Genomic DNA, 22,160 nt, shown 5'->3' on the forward strand with positions numbered 1-22,160 from the left:
ACTAGTAATGACTAAAGTGTTACCAAATCCATTGGAAGGAATTGCTATTCAAAATCTTACAAAAATCTCAAAAGCTTACAATGACTTCAGTCAATATTAGGTTGTTATCATGTTTTTCACTTTAGAATACTGATCCAAATAATTAGTAGTTCCTTTAAAATGATGTAGTAATACTTGAGTCATTACTAATGGGTTACCATTACCTTTTATTATAAATTGTGCATTATTCATGTTAATTATGAACCTGTAGATAGTAGTTCTCTGGGAGGTATGAAAAAAATAGTAGTTATTGATTAGCTAATAATGAACTACTACATTCATCTGAGCGCTATTACTTACTAATTTGTTAATCAGAGTTTCTTGTTAGTTAATAGTAGTTACTAGAATGTTAATAATACGTTACTCATTTGTTCCTGTGTAATTATTCATTAATGAAGGAACAGTATTCTAAAGTGTTACCGGTTTCTGGAACATGACAATGAGTTCACAATACTCAAATGGCCTCCATGGTCAGCAGATCTCATTCCAATAGAGCACCTTTAGGATGTGGTGGAACGGGAGATTCACATCGTGGATGTGCAGCCGACAAATCTGCAGCAACTAAGTCAATATGGACAAATCTCTAAGAAATGTTTCAGCACCTTGTCGAATGCCATGAAGAATTAAGGCAGTTCTGAAGGCAAAAGGAGGTTCAACCAGGTATTATACATTAAAAATATTATTAATTGATACAGTGAATATAATGTTTAGATGATGATAGAATTAATATATTATGTTTTGGCCATTATTAATATTCAGTCTAGAATGATGACCGTACGCAATTGCCCTTTTCCCTGTAATCGTAAAGTCTCTATATTAAGGTCACCTCAGGCCTTTTCAATTGCTGGATGTCTTCTAAGAAAAAGTTGCTATATAAAAGTTGAATACAATCATTCATTTGACTGATGTTTTCAAAGCTTTGTGAGGGCAGGTTTGGAAATTAATTGGAAAACACAAACACATTTATTGTACACTTTTTTTCTTTCTTTTTTCTTAAATGATTCAGTAATCAAAACATTTTGAATTCTTGTTTCACCCCTGAGACAGAATATCAATCATATTTCATCCACATTACGATGTCACAGTGAAGGAACAATAGAAAACATCAATCAAAAGAAGCTTCCACACAAAGGTGATTACTACATGCTCGTCTTTCCAGGCTTACAAAATGTGCAACCTCTCATAATTCAGCATCTCTCATAAACACATGGAAGATTACATGTTTATGAGACATGGATCATTTTCAAAGATTACAGTTACCAGCTGACAACGGTGCGATTATCATTCATTGCGAATGCTTACAACCTTGAAAAGCTTTTGTGATTGGGTTTGGCTATAAATTACGTAGGACGCCTCACATCCTCATGAATAAGCACCAGACAGGAATCCTTACAGTAACGGCTCAAAGGAAAAAACATGGATGAAAATGAAAGCATAAAAAAAGTCTTTCATTTCACGTGAGCTGCAGGCATTCAGGCTATTCTTGCATTCTGATTGTCTCCATCATAATGGATTTTTGTTTTTACGTCATTGCTTTCTAAACAAAAGAAATAACAGCTTTGCATGTACCTCGATTCAGTGAAGTGGGCTCTCCTCTGGTATCAGAGGTCTCTCTTCCATTACATTTTCAACAGCCCGACTGCCAAAGTCAAAGCTGCTCAGGTGAGCTTATGATGGAGCTCCAGCTGGGAGCATTTGTTTTGTGTGTGTGGAAGAGAAGCAATGGAAGCGTGTCTGATGTATTCCTGCTGTCTTTCTTCCACTGCATATAGGGTGACATTGGGGAAAGTGAAGCCAAGGGCAGTATGATGAAGCCCTCTGCCTTTGCTATTACACATGGGACCGCTGGGTCTCGTACTCATTTTCTCCCTTCTCTCTCTCTCTGTCTTTTTTATATGTTCTTCCTGTGTGCTGCTGCCATAATAGACACTTAGAAACCTGTTCATGTGGTATATTTTATATGTAATATGTTTGTCATTTGCTATCATCCCAGAGAATAACATAGTGTCGGCCCAGATCCGGCCCACATCTGGGACATGTGGATTCCAAACGTACCAGATGTGGGCCGGATCTGGGCCGATGCAATGTTGCTGTCTGGGTGTCTTTAAGAACTGATCATTTTCAAGGAAAGGATTTGGACGCTGTCTGGTGCTCTATGTTAAAAAAATTAATTAGGCGGCATTTACAAGGCAGAGATCTGAAACCATTCAGCTGCAAACAATTTCAAAATCATTTGCGATTTATTAATTTCACATCTGGAGAGGCATACGCACATTTTGTTTTTCCATTCTCTAAAACACACTTACCTGTATGCAGATTTGAGAAATGATCGCAGACAGCAACAAAGTGTCGGCCCAGATCCGGCCCACATCTAGTACACGTGGATTCCACACAGCCCAGATGTGGGTCGGATCTGGGCCGACACTATGTTGCTGTCTGGGAAGTGTAGGACGGTTTCTAGGCAACATTTTATAAATGAGGCTCCGTGTCTTTAAGACTCTATCTTATGTCCTTTTACAAAGTCTTGATTTTGTTTTGGGGGTCTACTAGAATAGGTTTTCATCCTTGAATGTTCAAAAAACACCTTATTGTTGCAGCACCTCTCTTCCCAGTCTGTCAGTAATGCTCTGTTTAGTTTCCCTCTAGCTCCTTCTAAAAATCACAATATGCTCTGATTGGTCTGGACTGGACTGTTGTGATTGATCAAATGCTTTGAGCATGCTTAGGAAAACTCTCATCCCTTACCAAAACCACAAGTTTCAACATATTACTAAGGCCCTGTCCCAAATGGCAGCCTCGCGGTCTTCCTACGAGTCTGCACTTTTGTGATGTAACACCGTTTTGACTGTCCGGTAGAAGTCCGCTGCGGAGCTCGCTTCAGTTTCTGAAACCACATTCTTCTGGCCCACATACTGTATGGAATGATGGCGATGGCTCAACCTTAGTGTGGCTAGCAATACCACTCATATCCGGACCTCATCTGGGCCAACTATGGAACATATGGCTCAGTTCTGGCAGCGGCAAAGTTCACATGGGCCACACAGCAAGACACAACTCGCACTTAAACTGGCTTGATGTGTGTGGGCCAGATACGGCCCATATGACCTTTGCCGTTGCCAGAACTGAGCCATATGTGCCATAGTTGGCCCAGTTGAGGCCCGGATATGAATGCTATCTGGACTCTGTGCTTTGTAAATTTGCAGACCTTTATCATGCTCAATCAGCAACATTACAAACTAAAGAAAGTTGAAAATGTAAAAAAGCATTATAGTTCCTCTTTAAAACGAATGCTAAACACCAAGTACTGCCAGAATCTTTAAGATTTGCCCAAATTTGAGAGCAAAAAATCTGTTAGATAAGATGGCAAGTTCATTTTCTCAATTGTCACAATTTTGGAGCAAATGAATATTCAATTCTCATCCCAGTTTGATTATAAAAACCTTTCCGTTGAATAATTAAATAGAGCAAACCCTCACATAAAAAAACAGGAAGCATGAGGGAGGACAAGCACGGCCATCTGAAACTCTTTAAAGTAGATGGTCAAGGGTTTTGAAAATTCATTAGTGAAGCCAAGTTAGATAAAAGCAGAAACTCAAGTCAGGATAGATATAATGGTAAGCTCAGGATGATTTATGGGACATTACCACTTCATAGACAGAGAAGCCGTGATAGGTGCAAAGAACTGAAAAGAACATTGAATGAAATCTGTGGTTGGGTTTGTATTTTCTTCCTTTTGTGATTTTATATTAAACACAGATCACTACAAATATAGATGGTAAAATGTCCTCCTTGTCTGTACATTCATCTTCTTTCTAAATATGAACAAAACATTTTAAAGGGCACAATATAATATTGCACCTAATGAATTACATTAACAGGGAAGTCGTCAACTACCAATTATTCACTCATAAAAACATAACACAATTTACTTTTTTATTGTTTTATTTTTCAAATCATGTGCAAGGTGAATTTCACAGTAGAGATCAATGAATGTTTACTAAACTCACACCATACATACAAGCAAACCAAAGACATAAAAAATAAAATGCAAAGCAGAAATGCAAAAGGAAAATAAAACACTGTTTTAACTTCTGTGGATAAATTAACCGCAAGCTGAGAAAAAAAGTGGCTGTAGAGCATTCACACCTGCAGCAACCAACTACACAAAAGAATAATTTATAATTCTTTCAAAGCTTTTATTTAACATCTGACAGACTGGTGTTTTGGAAAGTAGCACTGCCATAACTTATTTTCTGTAATGCTTTGTGTTCTTTAAGACTGGTGCAATCACAAAGAAACAAAAGAGAACACTCTGTAAAAAAAAAAAAAAAAAATGCTTGTGTTAATGTCCTGTGTTTAGTGATTCACAATTTAACAGAGCAAAATCATAAACTCTAACAAACCTAAGAGAGTAAATATTAAAATAGAAAAAAAAAAAAAAGCAAAACACACCCATCAGAAAAGAGGAAAAACAGACAAACCAAAAAAAATCTACTTTTCAAGTTAGAAATAAAGGACAAAAAAATCCTGTTTACAAAAACTGTGCAAGTACAGCAAACATATGGTACAGTATATTACACATACAACAAACCATTTAAATACAGTACTGTGTATCAACAATAATCCTGAGAAGTGTCCATTTCTGGTTCCCGTGCTACTGAGCGTATGTGAAACGTGCGGCCAACTGCACCAAAGCCAATGTCATTTCTCATCCCTCTCCCTTCACCAAAACCCCAGATGAGGCTCGGCCTCGCAGGCTCCAAAGAGCCCGACATGAGAGCGCATCAGCTGTCCTATTTAAAGACGCCGCTTACCACGTCCTCAGACTCCGTGTCTGAAAACAGAGCTCAATATTCTGAGACGCTTTCAAGGGAGGAAATAATGTAGTGCAAAATCAGGAACCTGCATGACGAAATAAACATGAGGCCGGAAAAAAACAAACAGATGTCGAGAGACAATAACTTAGAAGACTGACAACTTTTGGAAGCGTCAAGCAACGACAAATGGCTGTAAAATCACTGTATATTCTGTACAAGATTGTCAAAAAAGCAGCACCAAAAACAATTATTCTTCTCCATAGTTTGCGACTGGAAGATAAGGGGATGGAAAGGAAAAAAATGAAAGTGTTCATTTACAGGGCATGTGTGAGTACATGAATGCTATATATATATATATATAGGAGGACTGGATTCATTTGCAAAACAGACCTTTTCTAAAGTCAAACGCAAAGTGTACTGTAAGACTTCATATAGGCTTTGCTCACACCATCAATGATGCCTGGGCTTTTCAAATGAACAGGCACTGTAACATCCCTGGATAGCAACACATCTCACTGAACGTTAACCAACAAAGGCCATTTTTCCTGGAATTATTCATTGCTTAAGTTTCTAATGCACTTTATCTGAGAAACAATGACAGAACACCTGTTATTGCTGCCATGGGGTGCAGGCTAGGACTCCTTGAACACGTTTTGGCATTTTGGAGGCATTTATATTCAAACTGCACCTGTAGGTTTCAGATACAAGGACTCGATAAATGACAGTGGAATGTAAGCATCCACATTTTGGCCACCTCTTCTCCAACCCGCTCGATGTTCTCTCCTGATCTGAGCTGTTCTTGTTGTTTGATTGGCTGTCAACAAATTGCCCACTTTTGATTTCAGCAACACAATGCTGGTATCCTTCTTTTTTTTTTTTTTTCTCCAATATGGAGACTGAGAATAATCTTGTAACCTCACTAAAGATCTGGCTGGTGATGTGAAATTGCAAAGATATAGATTTCGACGTGGGAGCTGGGCTCAACGGCCAAATGAAAATTAAAAACTGCTGTGATGTTATAGAACATGGGTTGACAAAGGAAAAACAAAAATTTAAGATAAAAAAAAACAATACAACCACATCCTGGCAAACAAAATAACATCCATTAATAATCAAACTTCTCTAAGTTCTCAAGCAAACCACAGAAAGTCTCTTTGTAGGTGGCATGGGTCAACTTATACATCTGAAAAACTGAAAGAGAAGACAATAAAAAAAATAAAAAAAACAGTATTCACACTAACAGTGAGCAAAATCGCTCATCATACCCGTATGAATATTTATAGCTATAAATATTTATTTTTTTCACCTATTATTCTATTTTTTTAGTCAGCTGTTGACATACTGCTTGTCCTTAAGGACATCAACTGCTCATGTACGCCAACAATGCATGCCAACAACCCAAGCCAAACAGCAACAAAAACTTTGAAGAAACAATGGAGCATAAATGACTGAGCATCCGTAAAAAAAAAAAATCAAAAAAAAAGATAATTGCACTTATGATTCACTCTTCTAACTGTAAAACAAGCAATTGAGGGGGTGCTTTGTGCACAATAGTCAAACGTAAAACACTGTTGTTGATTTTTTTTTTTTTTACTTTTTCGAAAAAGCACCCTCAAGTTTATTGATTGAAACCTTTAACGCTTTAAGACTTCCCCTGCAGTTCTGGTGTTGGGGACACAGACAGCACCATGTATTGAGCAGTACCACCATCCCCCTCCTCCAAAAATATTGATCAGCTGTCTCAAACAGCCCGTTGTGTCATGATCTCCCCCTTCTCGCCACTCACAGCACTTTTTGAAGACACTGAGGGTATAGTTTGGCTACCACACACTCAAAATGTCGGCCGAGGTCCCAGAGGCGGTCCGGCGTCTCGTAAACCTTTGTCCAATGGTCGGCTTCATCGTCGTACTGGTAGAGAGAGTTCTTGCGGCTGGTGCGGAACACGTGTTCTTCTACCATGACTTGCGTGGCTCGAACGAACAGATTCAATCGGCCCTGAAGCAGAAGCACTTTGATGTAGGGGCTGGTCGCCTGCTCGAAGGGGAGGTCTCTTTTACGGCACCAGGTGTTCTGCTCGATGTCGTACACCTCGACGGTGAATGTGCGCTGGTGGTTCCTGCAGATGCCTGCTATGTAGTAGATGCAGTTTTTATGCAGGGCGGCCAAGCCTTGAGCACGGGGAACGCTCATGGACGGTAAATGCCCCCAGTAGTCTTTGCGAGGGTCAAAACAGAAGAAGTACTCTCCTGAGAAAGAGTCATAATAAAAGAATGATCAATATCCAAACTGGTTGCCAATATTGCTAAATATGTAAATAACATCACAAATTAGTATTTTATATTGTATAGCAGAGTTGTCAAAAGTACCGACTTCGGTAGCAAGTCGGAACTGAAATTTTTGAATTGTGACGCTTTGGGCGGAATCGTAAACACACCTCTGATTGGCCATTGTGTTCACGTGCATCGGATATGTCTGTGATTGGCTACAATGATCAACGCACTAGAGCGTTTCAGAGCACACGGAAGTGTTTGAAAGCGTTTTAAAAAACGGGAGCGTTTGAAAGCACAAGCTTTCTGCTCCCGTCTGTATCTGTGCAAGTGCTTGGTGAAGAGCGTCATTGATGTATATTTACAACATGTTTTTGAAGCGCTGATCACTGTAGCCAATCAGACATGTCCGATGAGCGCGCGAGTACAATGGGCAATCAAAGGTGTTTACGAGTCTGCTCAACAGCACTTTTTTTAAATTTCAGAACCGACTTGGTACCGAAGTCGGCACTTTTACAGTGTTAAAAAGAAACTACTTAACTGAAAAAAGTACACTACAGTAAGTACATGTGATACATGTCACAAGGACACTAAAATAGTGCTACCAATATTTTTTTAAACCGAGAAAAGTGTAAATTTGTATTTATGCATGTTTTAGTGTGTAATATAGACTATAAACATATTTTAACCACAAATGATTCAATCAAATTGTAAAGCATTACAATATCAAAACTGGATAGCGACTGAAGCATGACGCTAAATCAACTAAAAACATGGCTCTTTCCAGCAAAATATCAGTTGCCCTTCACATGTTTCTTTCTAAATAAGTATTTTTTTATTTTGACCAATAACTTCCAATGGCACTTTTTTTCAGGGGCTGAAACGTTGGTGCATCCCTAAAGATTAAGAGCTACTCTAGCTCTTTTATGCTCTCAGTTATTGCTGATTTTGCTGAGAGAGGTTAACCCATCTGACCTTATCATCTAAGCAGAGCTAGAAGACATGACAGGCCAATGAATTACAAGGATATATGTGTTTGTACACTTTGATGACCCTGATTTCAGGCGACTCTGCAATAACCCCACTCACCTTGCAGCACATAGATGCGGTCCTTATACTCCACTGTGCTGTGGAACTCCATGGCCACCGGCATGGGACTGACCGCCGTCCAGCAGTTGTCTCTGGTATCATAGCACTCCACGGATTTCAAAGCATTTCGTCCATCCCCTTCGTACACTCGACCACCCAGAGCGTAGAGTTTCCCGCAACAGTGCACCAGCCTGCAGCCGATGCGTGCCCGGAGCATGGGCGACCGTGGGAGCCACCTGTTGCCAGCATGTTCGTACTGCCAGAAGTCACTCTCTGCGCGGTGGTCGATGCACACCTCGCTGTTGCTCGGCCGATAGCCTCCAGCAATGAAGATGTCATTCTCTGATGAGACCAAAATGCCGACCTCTCTGAGGTCATTGGGCGGCTTGCACAGCTTGTACACCTTCCCGGCAGCAATGTCCAGGCAAGGCACGGTCTGCTTCTTCCCTGAGTGCTTGTGAGCTGCATCGAAGCAGATGACCATCTCGGATGCAGTCATACCCAGCCGCTGTGGACAGCCGTTGGTGCCGTTGAGCCAACCCTTATCCGAGGAATCCCTGGACAAGGCCAGGGCGAAGGCTGGGGGTATACGGCTCAGAAAGGCCTCGTCCAGCAGGGGCAAGCGGATGCATTTGGCAAAAACCTCGGGTAAATCTACCTCCCGCCGTGGACCGTCGTACTCCAACCAGTGCACAATGCTTTCGTACACGTGCTCCTCTTTTTCCACGTTCAAATCGTCACTGTTGAGAATGCTGACCAGCTGTTCTTTGGTCAGATGAAGGAACTCCTGCTCTCCCATCACACACAGAAACTTCTTGCGGATGTAATCCTGTGAACGCTCACGCAACTCTTGGTGGCCATAGGCATCTGCGAACATGAAGACCCCAATGCAGTTCTGAGGGTCTAAACGGCTGATCATAAACTGGGCACATTGGTCTTGGAGGGCTGGGATCTGGAAGATGCTGGCGGCGGTAAACAGGGCCTGCACGTTAGACTCGGTGAGAGTGACCCGTGAGGTGTAAGCATAGTCCAGAACCAAATGCATGGACTCTGACTCCACGCCAACAATCCGCACCTCCCTCTGACTGCTCTCTGTAAGGCCACTTGTGAACATGGATCTGAAAATAAAACAAAACACCATTACAATGTGAACACCACAAAGCAGGAGTTATGCATCATTCTAAACAGTTGATAAAGAAAATGCAGGTGTAACAGTATATTGGATCCGTGAATTCTATATTAAAATGACAGCAGCCTAATAATCCTGCAAGTTATTTTAAATTTGATTACAGTTTACTATATTAAGGAACAAGACCTACCTGAAAATATTAAAACTCTGTTTATTTAATTTGTATCTTTGTTCGGTTGTATTAATTTGTGCTATTGTTGCTAATTTGTTTATTTGTTCTCATTTAAGTGTTTACTTGTCTTTAATAATGCTTGACATGTAAGCATAGTTAGTTAGTTAGGCTAGTTGTTTTTGCTATGGTATTTTTGTTAAAACCATAGGCAAAAGTTCCTTGTGCAAGTGTCCTCTAGCCTGCTGATTTATGTTAATGGTATTCAGCTGCAACAAAATGTCAAAAAGACTTAGAATAAATGTGAATGATATCCAAATTTGTTTTTTTGTTTTTAAAGATAAGAATCGGAATCAATACGCAAAATTGGAATCGCTAAAATTCAAAAGATACCTAACCCTACTACTGAGAGACATAAAAGTGCCCCTATTATGCTATTTTAAAGGCTCCTAATTTTGCTTGTCTCCTACTGTTGTCAAAAAACACTTTAATTGTCTCAATAGCCGCTTTCCGACCAAGTAGTTACAGGAACTTAGTTCTAGGAACTGTCCACTTCTAAACAGTTCTAAGAACTACTCTCCCCCAAACTCAGTTTTGCTGTTTGCGTTCGCACTGGCCAAGTGGCCATAGGAACTGGTAGGAGGGGTAAGGGAGTGACGCAAGCACGGTGACTTATTTTGACGGCGCGACGGACCTTTATTTTGACAGCGCTGAGAACGCCAGAGCAAACAATGCTCGCATTCTCTGTGTTTATTAGTAAGCGATCTGTCTAACAGTACTGTTTAATATGTTATTAGATAGAACTGTTATAGAAAGTAGACAGTATATGAAAAAAAGGTTATTAGCCTATGCCGTGTGGTTGATGTCCAGTGTTGCTAGCTGGGCAGATAAACATAATCATGTTTGGCTTGGTCCCCTCAAAGTTGCGTTGGATTTTCTCTTCAGCATAAAGGTTTAGAGACCCATCTATCACTGTTTTCCATGTTTGTATAGTTAGTTTATGGAGTAAATATATAGGCTATAATCTATGTGTTTACATTCTAGCTGTTTTAAAAATGGCGGGTGCTGGTGTTCCGCGTGCGTTCAGTCAATCAGCATACACTAACGTCACGGGTAGTTCCTATAGTGCTGGTTTAGACCCTACTCTAAAGTAGGGCCTAAATTAGTTCCTCCAAATGGAGTTCCTAGAACTAAAATCGTTCCTAGTTCCTGCGGTGCGAACACGCCGACATCCGGGTACTTTAGCCAATAGTTCTAAAAGGTTCCTCCGGTCGGAAAGCGGCTATAGAATACATTGCACATCACAACATTTTTCAATGATTCTCAAACGACTCGTCAGATGAATCAGTCTCTCTAAATCCCTCCTTTCTGAGAGCCTACTGCAAAGACAGTAACAATGGCGTCGATTTTACCATATCAATCCGAGTGCGAGTCCGATGATGAAACACTGGAAGAACTAGTTATTCAACCCGGACTTCCATCGCAAGGACGGCTTGGGCAGGAAGTTTCTCAGTGATACGCTACTTATTTTGAGGTACATTATGAGATGTTGCAACTATAATTCCTCACCATCAGCATAACAAATGTATATCCATCAACAAACCGATGTATATATTTCTAATTTATAGTGGTGCATATGCGAGAACTGTATTAACTGTATCAATAACAGTGCATACATTAGCCGAGCACTAAAGTTTATGACTGATTAAAGTTTGCAAAACAAATTTTGCTCCATCCTTTATATTTACTCAAAGTAGTAAGAACGATAGACAATCTGCATTAATAAACCCAAGCAGGAAGGCCTGAAAACAGATGCTGAGGTTGCGTTTTTTTTCTGCTCCATGCGCGAGTAACATTGGTTTTGTGGTTTCACAGAACCAAGATATGCAGTTATTGAAATGTTATCTATAGTAACAGGACAGTTTTGAGTGTCATTGCTTGTCTGGAGCTGCTGGCAACCAACAACAAACTCTTGCTTGTACATACAGTATAAATTCTTGTGTACTGTATGTAAATTTTTTGTTCTTCCTTCATTCCTCATTCATTTATCATTTTCGCTTTATTTTTCGCATGTATTGCGGGTTTGTGCAGTTTGTGCAATGAAGGGAGGGCTGTTTGTTTGGGTTGATTTTACATATCAAAAGTGTCTCTCAGAAATCACTTGCTGAACCTTTAAAACAATGTCTTGAATGATTTTATCACATTAGTCTCATGCCAACAATGTCTTGCAGCAATATTCAGTAGATATTTTAATGTCAATTGCCTGTCCCTGTGCACTTACACTGTAAGCATCTTTACTGTAAACATGATTTTTTTATATATAAACTGAGGGACAAATGCTGCCAATAGAGCTCATATTGTATTGAACCAGGAAACGTTTTCTTTTGTAATTAAAGTCACCATGAAATCAAAAAGGACAATTCTTATTTATGGCATATTGCATTTTTTTTTTATATAAATTATTTTTCTGTAACCATCCTTTTTTTTTTTTTATAAATGTGCCCTTGTAATTTTTAGTCTTAGCAGTGAAATCTCTTCTCAACACTGATGATGTTTACAGGCATGAGGGCGAGACAAACTGTCACTCACATGAGATCACAGCAATAGAGCTGGTAAGTCCCGCCCCTTCCGCTAACCCCACTGGACCTCTAGATTGAAAAATCGTCAATGCAAGTGACTGTGAGAAAATAATTATTTTCTGGTCCCGTTTGAATTTTGCCATGAATGTGAACATATGTTGTCTGTGAATTTTTAATATAATTTTTCGTGTGAAGAATGCTACAATTTAGCGTGTAGACGTTTGATATGGTTAGACTTTGTGTGAGAGCACTTTGTGGACTACAACATCCGTTTTATCCAGCGATTCCTAGTTTTTACATCAGACGTGAATCTGAAGAAAGAACAGCCCATTTGGTTTGAATGGTGACATTTGGGTACAAAACACACAGGCATCTCGATCTGTCTCCATAGATTATCGCAGCATTAGCACCGTGATTTGACAAGTGCAGGGAAAATGTGTTATGGGGTGACGTCACATAGGCGACATGTAGTCTTTCTCGTTATGTCTTTTCCACAACTGCTAGCCAAAGAATCGTACAATATACTGTCAAACTCGTAACATGAAAAATTATATAAAAAATTCACAGACAACATATGTTCACATTCATGGCACAATTCAAACGGGACCAGAAAATAATTATTTTCTCACATTCACGATTTTTCAATCTAGAGGTCCAGTGGGGTTTTACGGATGGGCGGGACTTACCAGCTCTATACCAAACCACAACGATCCAATGATACAATCAATTCCTGATGGACAAAAATTCCCGTCCTACATTTTTCTTGTTCGAGAAGCAGTTTCACTTAGATGTACGTCACATTAGGGGAGAAAAGACAATCACAACTTACGTATCATGCCGACTGATAAGTATTGCTATCAGCCAAAATGAATGACTGTCTAATCAATCAGTTTAAAACTTTCATATCCGTGAATAATAAATAATTTAATGACTAAATCTTTATACATCATATCTGCAATGAATGAAGGGTCTGTGTTTCAATCTAGGCTATATTTTGCAATTTCTCAACAAATGTTACAAAAACGGTTGATACTTAAAGTTTAGAGGTGGGGTCTGTGCAGGTGCTACCTGAAGTAAGGGCTGATGGCAGCGAGGACATTTCTGTGACAAGAAAATGTCTTCCCATGGTCCACTTCCACGACAATGTCAGTCAACTGAGCTTCGTCGTACAAGGCTTTAAGCTGCTGGAGGATATTACAGGCATGTAGGGCATCTACCCCGTTGTAACTTGTGCTTGCTGGAGTCCCATTCTGTACTTGTAACAGCTTTCCTATGTCTACAAGACAAAAGCGTTTGACAGTTCACATGATGACATTTTAATTACAAGTAGGATTCTTTTACAGTGACAGTTTTACATTCTAATTTCTTACAGTATGTCTAAATGCGATATACAGTTTACACACAGAAATATATATTATATATAAATATAATAATATGCACACATATTATGTAAACAGACTTTTGTGTTAGATACGATTAATCGATTTTACAGCCCTACTTCGAATCTTTAAACTGACATGTAATATGCCATGGGAAATGAGCGTTTTTACGATTAACTAGCCCTTGATTTTCGTTAGAACTAAAGGCGGAGTCAAAAAACATTGGGTTTCAATGAAAATCCTGCTAAACAACAACTTGACAAAACAAAGACTTGAGTAAAGAGCTCATTCAACAGATGTTCTCAACCCACATCCTCTGTGCAAAAAGTCAACGACATCCAAGCTTACTTGCTAATGTTGTTTCAGGGCTATTCATAGTGACAAAAATAACAGACAAAACATGTTTCCCATAAACCAACTAACCAACCACAGCCCTTATGTGTGTGCAACTAGATCCGGAAAAATAAGCCATATGGTCTAAACAACTAGTATTGCTTTTGACATGCTCAGACATTTAATACTCTCCTGCTAATCTGATCAAATACATTTGTTTGGTTACTACGAGTAAGCGAGTTTCGATGCTTAACTTATTAGCTGTGCTAATCCAGGTGCTGTTTTACCGGTTAGCACAACATCAGGCTAGTCCGGTCTTGAGCCATTCAAGTCCAGGCTAAAGCCGCTTCATAGCACGAAATATACCGTGACAACGCATTGTTGTCATGAAAGTACACAGTTAAACGAAGGTTAACGTAGTTGAATGAATGGTATCGTAAACCAGCGAGCATTGAGCGAGTGTTTACAGTCTCTCGCTGAGCTAGTCTCGCTAGCTGCTACCTATCCGTACTTTTCTGCCTATATCCAAACAACCACCGGAGTTCGCCGTATATTTGATCAAACCGTCCAACTCTATCACATTCCATCAAAAAAAAATAATATCACAGATAAATTACGCGTATACAAGTTAGAAAACTTTTGGACATAAGTTTGGATTTTGAAGAGAAGATCTAACCTCCACTGGCAGCCATTCTCCCCAATCTGTCTCACAGCGACTGGGAAGACGTCACTAATGGCACGGAGCCCCGGAAACAGGCAGCAGCCAATCAGCGTCGCCCGAGCGTCCATGACAGCCAATGGGCTTTTTCGAGGCCGTCTGTTAAAGCAATATCAGGGGAGTGTATTCCATTAGGAACGTCTGTGCTTGTTTTTAACTGATATTTATATGCCCCTCGTGTTTATGGTGGTTACGGCCCTGAATAATAACTGGTGACACATCTATTTTATCTTATCTTTCTTCCTCACTTTTCTTCGTCACATTTGTCTTCTGTTCCCGTTTAAATTGAATTGACATTTATGCCATTACAAGCACTACAACTTCCACAACTAAAGCTTAAATGTAGCCTGGTAAACAAAACCAACCCAGCAGCTCCCCCTCTTTCTTTTCTTTTCTTTTCTTTTCTTTTCTTTTCTTTTCTTTTCTTTTCTTTTCACTTAAGATTTATTTGTAAAGTACTATTAACAATAGTAACCGGTGCAAAGCAGCTTTACATAATTGGAAGCCCAGACCCCCAGTGAGCAAGAACAATGCCACAGTGGGCAGAAAAAACTCCATGAGAGTAAAGAAATTTTAGGACTAATCAATGGTACTGGAGGAACCTGATTCCAGACCAGCCTGAAAGAATTATGTGTGAGTAACAGAAACTGTAATATATTATTCAATTACATGGATTTCTGTAGCTGTCATGCCAGAGCCACACTTTTTAGTAGCTTCAGACCGGGACAAGTTTGGATAATGCTACAATGTGTTTTTAGTGTAACCTAGGGAGTCCCACCCTTTTTTTGTAAGCCTTTGACCTAAAATATGTACTACCCCCTGTGATTTTAAGTAAAAAATGTAAGTAATTTAATAACACATTTGCATGTTCACTGTTCACTGATGTTGGCTAATGGTCACATGCAGGTAAACAAATAAAATAATATTTTATATAATAAGTGTTTATTATTATTATTATTATTTATTTATTTTAATTTTACATTTTATGATTTAATTATTTATTTGCTGTTTTAATCAACCCATGAACGTCCTTGCAGTTCCCTCACAGAATTTTTATTTGTTTAAAGTTCCAGCCTGCTTTTAGCACTGATAAGATTTTTATAGTAAATAAGCACTTTTCACCCAAATTCCCATTTTAATGCATTTTACTTTTTTTTTTTTTTTTTTTTTTTAACTCCATTATAATCAATGAATAATAAAATGACTGTATTACAATTTTTACAATCAGCATAAATACAACAATTTACAACATATACAAACTTTTATAAAATGTATCACAATGTATACAAACTTTTAATGTATAAATAAAAACATTTATTTATTTAATCATATACAATTATGAGATCCAAATGAACTGAAAATAATTTTATAGAATAACTTTTTTCTTATTTTGTGGTGAAAAGTGACCCAAAAACTTTCTTTACAGGTTGTGAGAGATTTACTTAATGGATTAAATCATTGGAAAAGTCAGTCTTTTTACCAGAATATTGAGTTTATGACATTTAGAAATCATTTAGGCATTTAGACATCTATGCAATTAGAAAACAGATGGGGAGACTTTTCATTTCATGCCAACCTAAATACTAAATCCATAAATTTCAAACTCTCCCTCTCTAGATGAATTGCCATGCTGTTGTCAGTCAGCTCAAGGAAACATTAGAATTGTTTCAAGGTTCATCTTCAATTATACAGACCTTTGTATTTTATATAGATGATGTCTCACACAATGTAATTCTTCAAGGTAATTTATTTCCCAAATTCAGTAGTGGTTTCTGCCTTCCTGCATATGAATAATTTTTTCAAAATAATACACATTGTTCATATTTGTTTCACGTAAGACAATGGAGTTGGAATATATTAGATGTACTTTCTGATTCTTGGCCCTGTGAGCCCTTATCTCAGGCCAGAGGATAAAAGCACATGTTTTGGCACAGCTCAAACCATTTTCTTTTCTTCCTGTCAGTCTAGCACAGACTAGAGATCCATTTTTGTCACTATCACTGCACAAAAAGGTGGTCCAATAAGGTATAAATGCAATCCAGGCAATCGATTTCACTTTTTTCCCCAATTCCTTTCCTCCACAGCAGCTAGAACAGGCCATGAAATTGCATCCAGCCAGTCTGAAATGAAAGGCTTTCTGTTGCCGTGGCTGTATTATATCTTTTTGCTTATGTTTACATTCCTATAACCTGCTACTTTTATATATAGTGCTGGATTTCCTGATATCAGCGCACCGTATCATCATATGTCCCTGGGACTGCACACTTTGTACTAACATCAGAGCAAAGCGGATTTAATAATTCAAAATCCGAACAGGTCAAACCTGAAAAGCTGTATTCCTTGCAAAAATCAGAATATACCCAGGACTGCGGAAAGCAACAATCACGCTGCAAGGTTTTAACCTTATTCCCTCATATAGCAATGCTACTTGATAAGATGCTGTATTTATTTATTTTTTTATCTGGAATTGCTTCAGAGATTTCTTGCATTTCTATTTAAGCTGTTGACAATAAAGACATCTGTTTTGGTAGCCAATAATTTTTTTTTAAGATATGCATACACACCTCTCAGGGACACACAACACCAGTGAAAACAAATATGTTATAGTTAGCTTTGCATTTCATCGTTAAGCATGGCATCATTGAGGTTAGGCTAATCAGGACCCTGACGAGGTCTTGTATCATCAAGGGGTTTATTTTGCAATATTGATAGCTGACTGTACATTATCCTGCTTCTTACATTAACAAATAATGCTCACCAAATAAACATGGACATGAAATAATGATTTGAGTTGAAATTATTATGGAATTTTACCTGCATTTTGTTATTGGGTTAGTTCACCCAAAATATAAATGTGCCATCACATTGACCATTGTTTGGCAAATTTTAGCTGGAGAAATTCAGTCATTTTAATAGGCAGATTCCGCAATGGGTTCAAGTTTGTCACACGGATTTGCCACGTTGACCAAAGGTGCTTACTTTAAATGTAACTTATGTGTGAGCTGTGATTCATGCATCTCTACACTTTTGACAATGAACAATAGACCTTTAAGACTTTCGTCTTTGAAACACAAATGAAGATATTTGTATTGAATCCTGAGAGATTTCCGTCTGTTGAAAGTTCATTTCGCCTAGACTTTGATGCTTCAAAATGTTAGAGACATTGCAAATGTAGTCCATATGAATCAAGTGGAATCAAGGTCATGTGAGGTAATTTTTTATTACAATCAATGTTTATTACTACTATCAATTGTATGAAATGAGAGATTGACTCATCAAATGAGTAAATAAATAATTCTAAATTAATTACAATAAGTTAATAAATAATGCATAACAGTACAGTATTATAATAAAAAGAAACATAATAAAGTAACTTAATAGCAATTAAATAGTGTCCAAATAATATTTTAGACATATTATTTCACAGTAAGGGTAACTGGGCCTTTGTACAAGACAAAAATATTGATGACTTAAATTTTAGGATGGGGGATGGCTTATTTTTTAGGATGAGGATGCTCATATTTGGGGGTACTTGCATCTAAAAATTTAAAACCCCTGGTCAAGAGAACCGTGTAATGTAAAGAATGGCCAATCTGACGTAAATTATGAGAAACTGATTCACCAAATTCTGCTTTAACAGATAGAAATGTGCATAAATCAATGTGAAGTAAGTTAAAGAAAAAACTCCCTTTACTGTTTGACTAAATCTCTTCATATGTGTGCATGTGAGCAGTAGGAAATATATGCTGAGAGAAATTGTACTAGGTAATAAATTGGCCCACTAAACACCTCTCAGGCTGTGAGATCTCACTTCTTTCACCGGCTGATGAAAGAGAGAATGGAAAGGGAGAGAGAGAGAGAGAGAGAGAGAGAGAGAGAGAGAGAGAGAGAGAGAGAGAGAGAGAGAGAGAGGGTACAGAGGTGTACAGGGAACACAGCTGACGAAGCTGTAGCACTGAATTGCAGAGAAGACGCTGTAGGGGAATGAAATGAAAAGCAAGAGGGAGAGAAAGCAGGGGGTGTAATTGTAGTTTAAATGTGTGTTTTAGTCAGAGATGGAGGTAATAGGTTATTATATGCCTCCGGGGACTCGTGTTATTGCATCTGCAGATGCTCAGAGAAACCGTTCAGTCTCCCGCGTCTTCCCTCGCCACCCGTGATGAGGCAAATAGGAGCGCGATGGGAGGCAGCAGTAAATACCTGCCCAAGCTTCCCGCCTCATGTTTAAAAAGTGCCTCTCTACCCCCCATACGTGGAATGAATATGCGAGCATCTGCGAGTAGCATGTCCATCACTCGTGGCTTCATCTCACAGAGAGAACAATCTTCCTGGAGCTATGTGTGTCTTAACAATGGTTATCATACATGCTGGGGAGCCACTTATTCAAATGAGTGAACAATTATTTTGTTTGCAGGGTAATGCTAAGGATAAGAGGATAGCGTGCTAGGCTAATGTGTCACAGGGGCGTCTCCGCACAGAGGAACTTGTCGATTAAGCCACCAGGCCTTCTTGGATTATTCTCCATGACTATAATGAAATGTTTTTATTGGGAACAATATGTTGCGTATCAAAATATATGAAGATTAGCCTATATGGTAAGGGTCTGGTCCAAGATAACATGGTTGATACAATGTTAAGTTTTGATCCAAACCATCATTTTGTTTGAGGTTGATATTTCAATGTTTAAAGTGTTGTTGGATCAGCATTGAAATTTTGATGAAAGTCGACAGCATAGTCAGCATAGACAGCATTGAACTAACAGTGATTTGTAGTTGATGACCACAAGATCATGCAGGTATGTATCTCGGCAGAACACTAGTGGGTGTTTCCCAATCAGTGGTGCGTTTTCAAACCACGATGGGCTTTTTCAACTGCTTTACCTGATTTACTCCAATCCACTGGGGGCTTGGTTTAGGGGTGGGCCTTCATAAGTTCAGCAAATCTGTTGAAAATGGTTGAATAACATCCACTATAGTTTAAGATTGGCCACTGATTGGTAAATGGCCGTTTTGGTTTTGCATGTGCACTTCTCAGTAGTCTAAAGGCTTGTTCGACTTCATGCAGCGCTGCGCAGACTGATCGGCGGCTGACTTGAAGCAATGCGCACCGACGCCACATGACTGTAACTTATGCTATCAAAAAAACGCAAGAGCGATTTGAGAGCAGCCTGGTTCATTCATTGAATGAGTCGAGCTCTGATGAAGTGGGCGTAGCTGGCCGTCGCCATCTTGGCAGCGGATAACCGCAAATAAGCAAAGAGGCGGGATGTGGGTTGAGCTGAGGTGCCTGGTTGTTGAAACCACGGCCGCCTAGCTCAACGTGATCAAGTCTATGGATCAAGTTAGCTCAGGCGAATGGAAGATATCGGCGGTTGATATTTGAACTGAACCGAACGTTTCCAGCTTACTCTTGAGGTAAATTAAACACTCACCGGAAAAAATGGAGCCCAGGCTTCTTGGACAATATGTTAGTACAATTAACCACACAGCAATACATATTAATTGATAATTGTATGAAATAATCATATAAGGAAATAATCCTGAAAAAAGCACAGAGACGGCAAATTCAACGGCTGGAATTAGCTGAGGTGACGTAACAGGTAATAGACAGCAGACAAACGGCTAGTAGTAATGGTGACAATCAATCCACCTGTCACTCAAGAGGCCATCCCTTAATTATGCAGAACTTTAAGGCCTCATAAATTTGAAACAGATGAGTTAAAAAATAATAATAATAACCCCCCTCACAGTTGTCATGAAGGGCAAAATGAGCTATATAGACCAAAACCACTTTTTGCACCAGGCTGTAAACATAATTTTTTTTAAAAGTTGGACATTTCAACATGGGATTAATTTGGGATTGACTCTCTTTTGCTGCCTGTCTCTAGTCACTTCCGTGTTGGTTTCAAGAGAGAGACAGGAAGGTTGCCACTTGATTTATTCTCACACCTTCAGTTCCACTAATGCTCACAGATCTGTTTTTTTTTTTTTGTATAACAGTAAAAGCTTTTCATGTAGTCACAAATCAATGTTATATTGTGTCATGTTTATCAAATTAAAACTGATTAAAAAAACGTAGACCCCACTTCATTGATAGTATAGGCATATGTTGAACTTTATTCTTGTACAAACAGATGCTGTATTAAGCAGTACATAAAGTATTGAATGAAAATGTCTCTGAAACATCTGTGTATTTGGCAAATATTGCATTTATTTAACTTCAGTTGTGGTAAAGTATGCAAACACAGCGCGAGCGTCACTACGGGAAGCAGAAAATGTCCGATTCTCGTCTCCGTTTTCAGCTCCTCCCGCCTGCACGCGGCAACTCTCGCCAATTGGTTACATCCAGCCGGACCAGATGTCGAACACACCTATTGGTGACTGTATAATCACCTGACCTGGGACTTGATGATATCCTGTGCCTTATCTCCTGCTACCTGATTACTGCTTAAGGTAGGCCTAATCATTTATATTCCTGAATCTGTATTAAATTTGAGGAATGTAACTGATCTCCATTCAGAGTGACTGTGGTTACGCCCGCTGAGTGGCAAAAAGACTGAGCGGCAGCATTTGTTTTCAGCGTGAATGCCCTGAAAAATACACAAAACACATCTAAAAACACAGTGGGAAAGAGCTTTGCGATTGACTGTACAACTAGATTTGACAAGAAAAATGAGGTACATAAAAAAATGTAAAAAAGTGACGTCAATGCATATCCTCTAAACATCCTGGTGGGCAGGGGGGAAAAAATTGCAAAAAAATGCATATTAAAACAAAAAAGTAACAGGGAAAAAAATACACATACAACCCAATCAGTTGGTTCTCTCCTGTTTTTGCATGTGTTTATAATTTCTTTGTATGACTGTCTGGCCAAAAATAATGTGACACAATTTGACGTTTCATTGCGTAATTACAAATAAAACAATTCCAACTCCAAGGACTATAGACAATATGCTTACCAAATCTTTTACAAATTTTAATAATATTTGAAGAAGTAAATTTTCTTTGGCTAGATATCACTTTTGGGCACTACTGTCTCGCTGAATGTAACATTATGCCACCCACATTATACATTTATAATACCAAAAGTTCTTCACAGTTTCTCTTTCTCCCTCCCTCCCTCTCTCTCTCTCTCTCTTCTCTCTCTCTCTCTCTCTCTCTCTCTCTCTCTCTCTCTCTCTCTCTCTCTCTCTCTCTCTCTCTCTCTCTCTCTCTTGTAACACTTCATTAGGCTTAGTGGTCACTGCATCTGTCCTTCAGGTTATTAATGCAAATAAATAAGGCACAGTGGAACCTGCTGTAAGGGAACTCATTTGTCCTACCTGTCAAGCTGATGGATCCAGTTTTGTACAATCATGCTTTTTTTAGCATCCTTCTAATTGTCTCTCTCTCTCTCTCTCTCTCTCTCTCTGTCTGTTCAGCCTGCCCTCTCAACAGCAGTAAGCCCCATGAAGCTCACTTTGGTTGCTTTGCTCTGAGAACAGAGAGCGAGGGAGAGGGCGACGGACCCCCGGCTGAGAGGTCTCCTGCACTAATAGCAGAATCGGATTAGAGAAAGTCCCTCAGCATGAGCGGTGAGCGACCGCGTGTGAAAGCTCTGGCTGTCATCAATATTGCTGCAGCCACACGGAAAGATCCTTCA

General features: G+C 39.1%; 1 protein-coding gene across 1 annotated transcript; it reads right to left on the reverse strand.

Moving 5' to 3' along the window:
• Positions 1–3,963: 3,963 nt before the first annotated feature.
• Positions 3,964–14,533, reverse strand: kbtbd8 (kelch repeat and BTB (POZ) domain containing 8). Its single transcript, XM_084100741.1, has 4 exons — positions 14,478–14,533; positions 13,158–13,365; positions 8,213–9,330; positions 3,964–7,102 (listed from the first exon to the last, which is right to left on the reverse strand). Exons 1-4 carry the CDS (start codon positions 14,491–14,493, stop codon positions 6,639–6,641), a joined length of 1,806 nt encoding a protein of 601 aa, XP_083956867.1. The 5' UTR covers positions 14,494–14,533; the 3' UTR covers positions 3,964–6,638.
• Between the last annotated feature and the right edge of the window lie 7,627 nt (positions 14,534–22,160).

The sequence above is a fragment of the Abramis brama genome (genome assembly GCF_963993115.1).
Source record: "Abramis brama genome assembly, chromosome: 23".
NCBI lineage: Eukaryota > Metazoa > Chordata > Actinopteri > Cypriniformes > Leuciscidae > Abramis > Abramis brama.

What these genes read in the sequence shown, in the direction of transcription:
- kbtbd8 (XM_084100741.1), bottom strand. An exon ending in GCCATCAGCCCTTACTTCAG is followed by an intron (nt 9,331 to 13,157) that starts GTAGCACCTGCA and finishes TTTTATTTTCAG; the next exon opens with ATCCATGTTCACAAGTGGCC. An exon ending in CCGCATCTATGTGCTGCAAG is followed by an intron (nt 7,103 to 8,212) that starts GTGAGTGGGGTT and finishes ACTCTTTCTCAG; the next exon opens with GAGAGTACTTCTTCTGTTTT.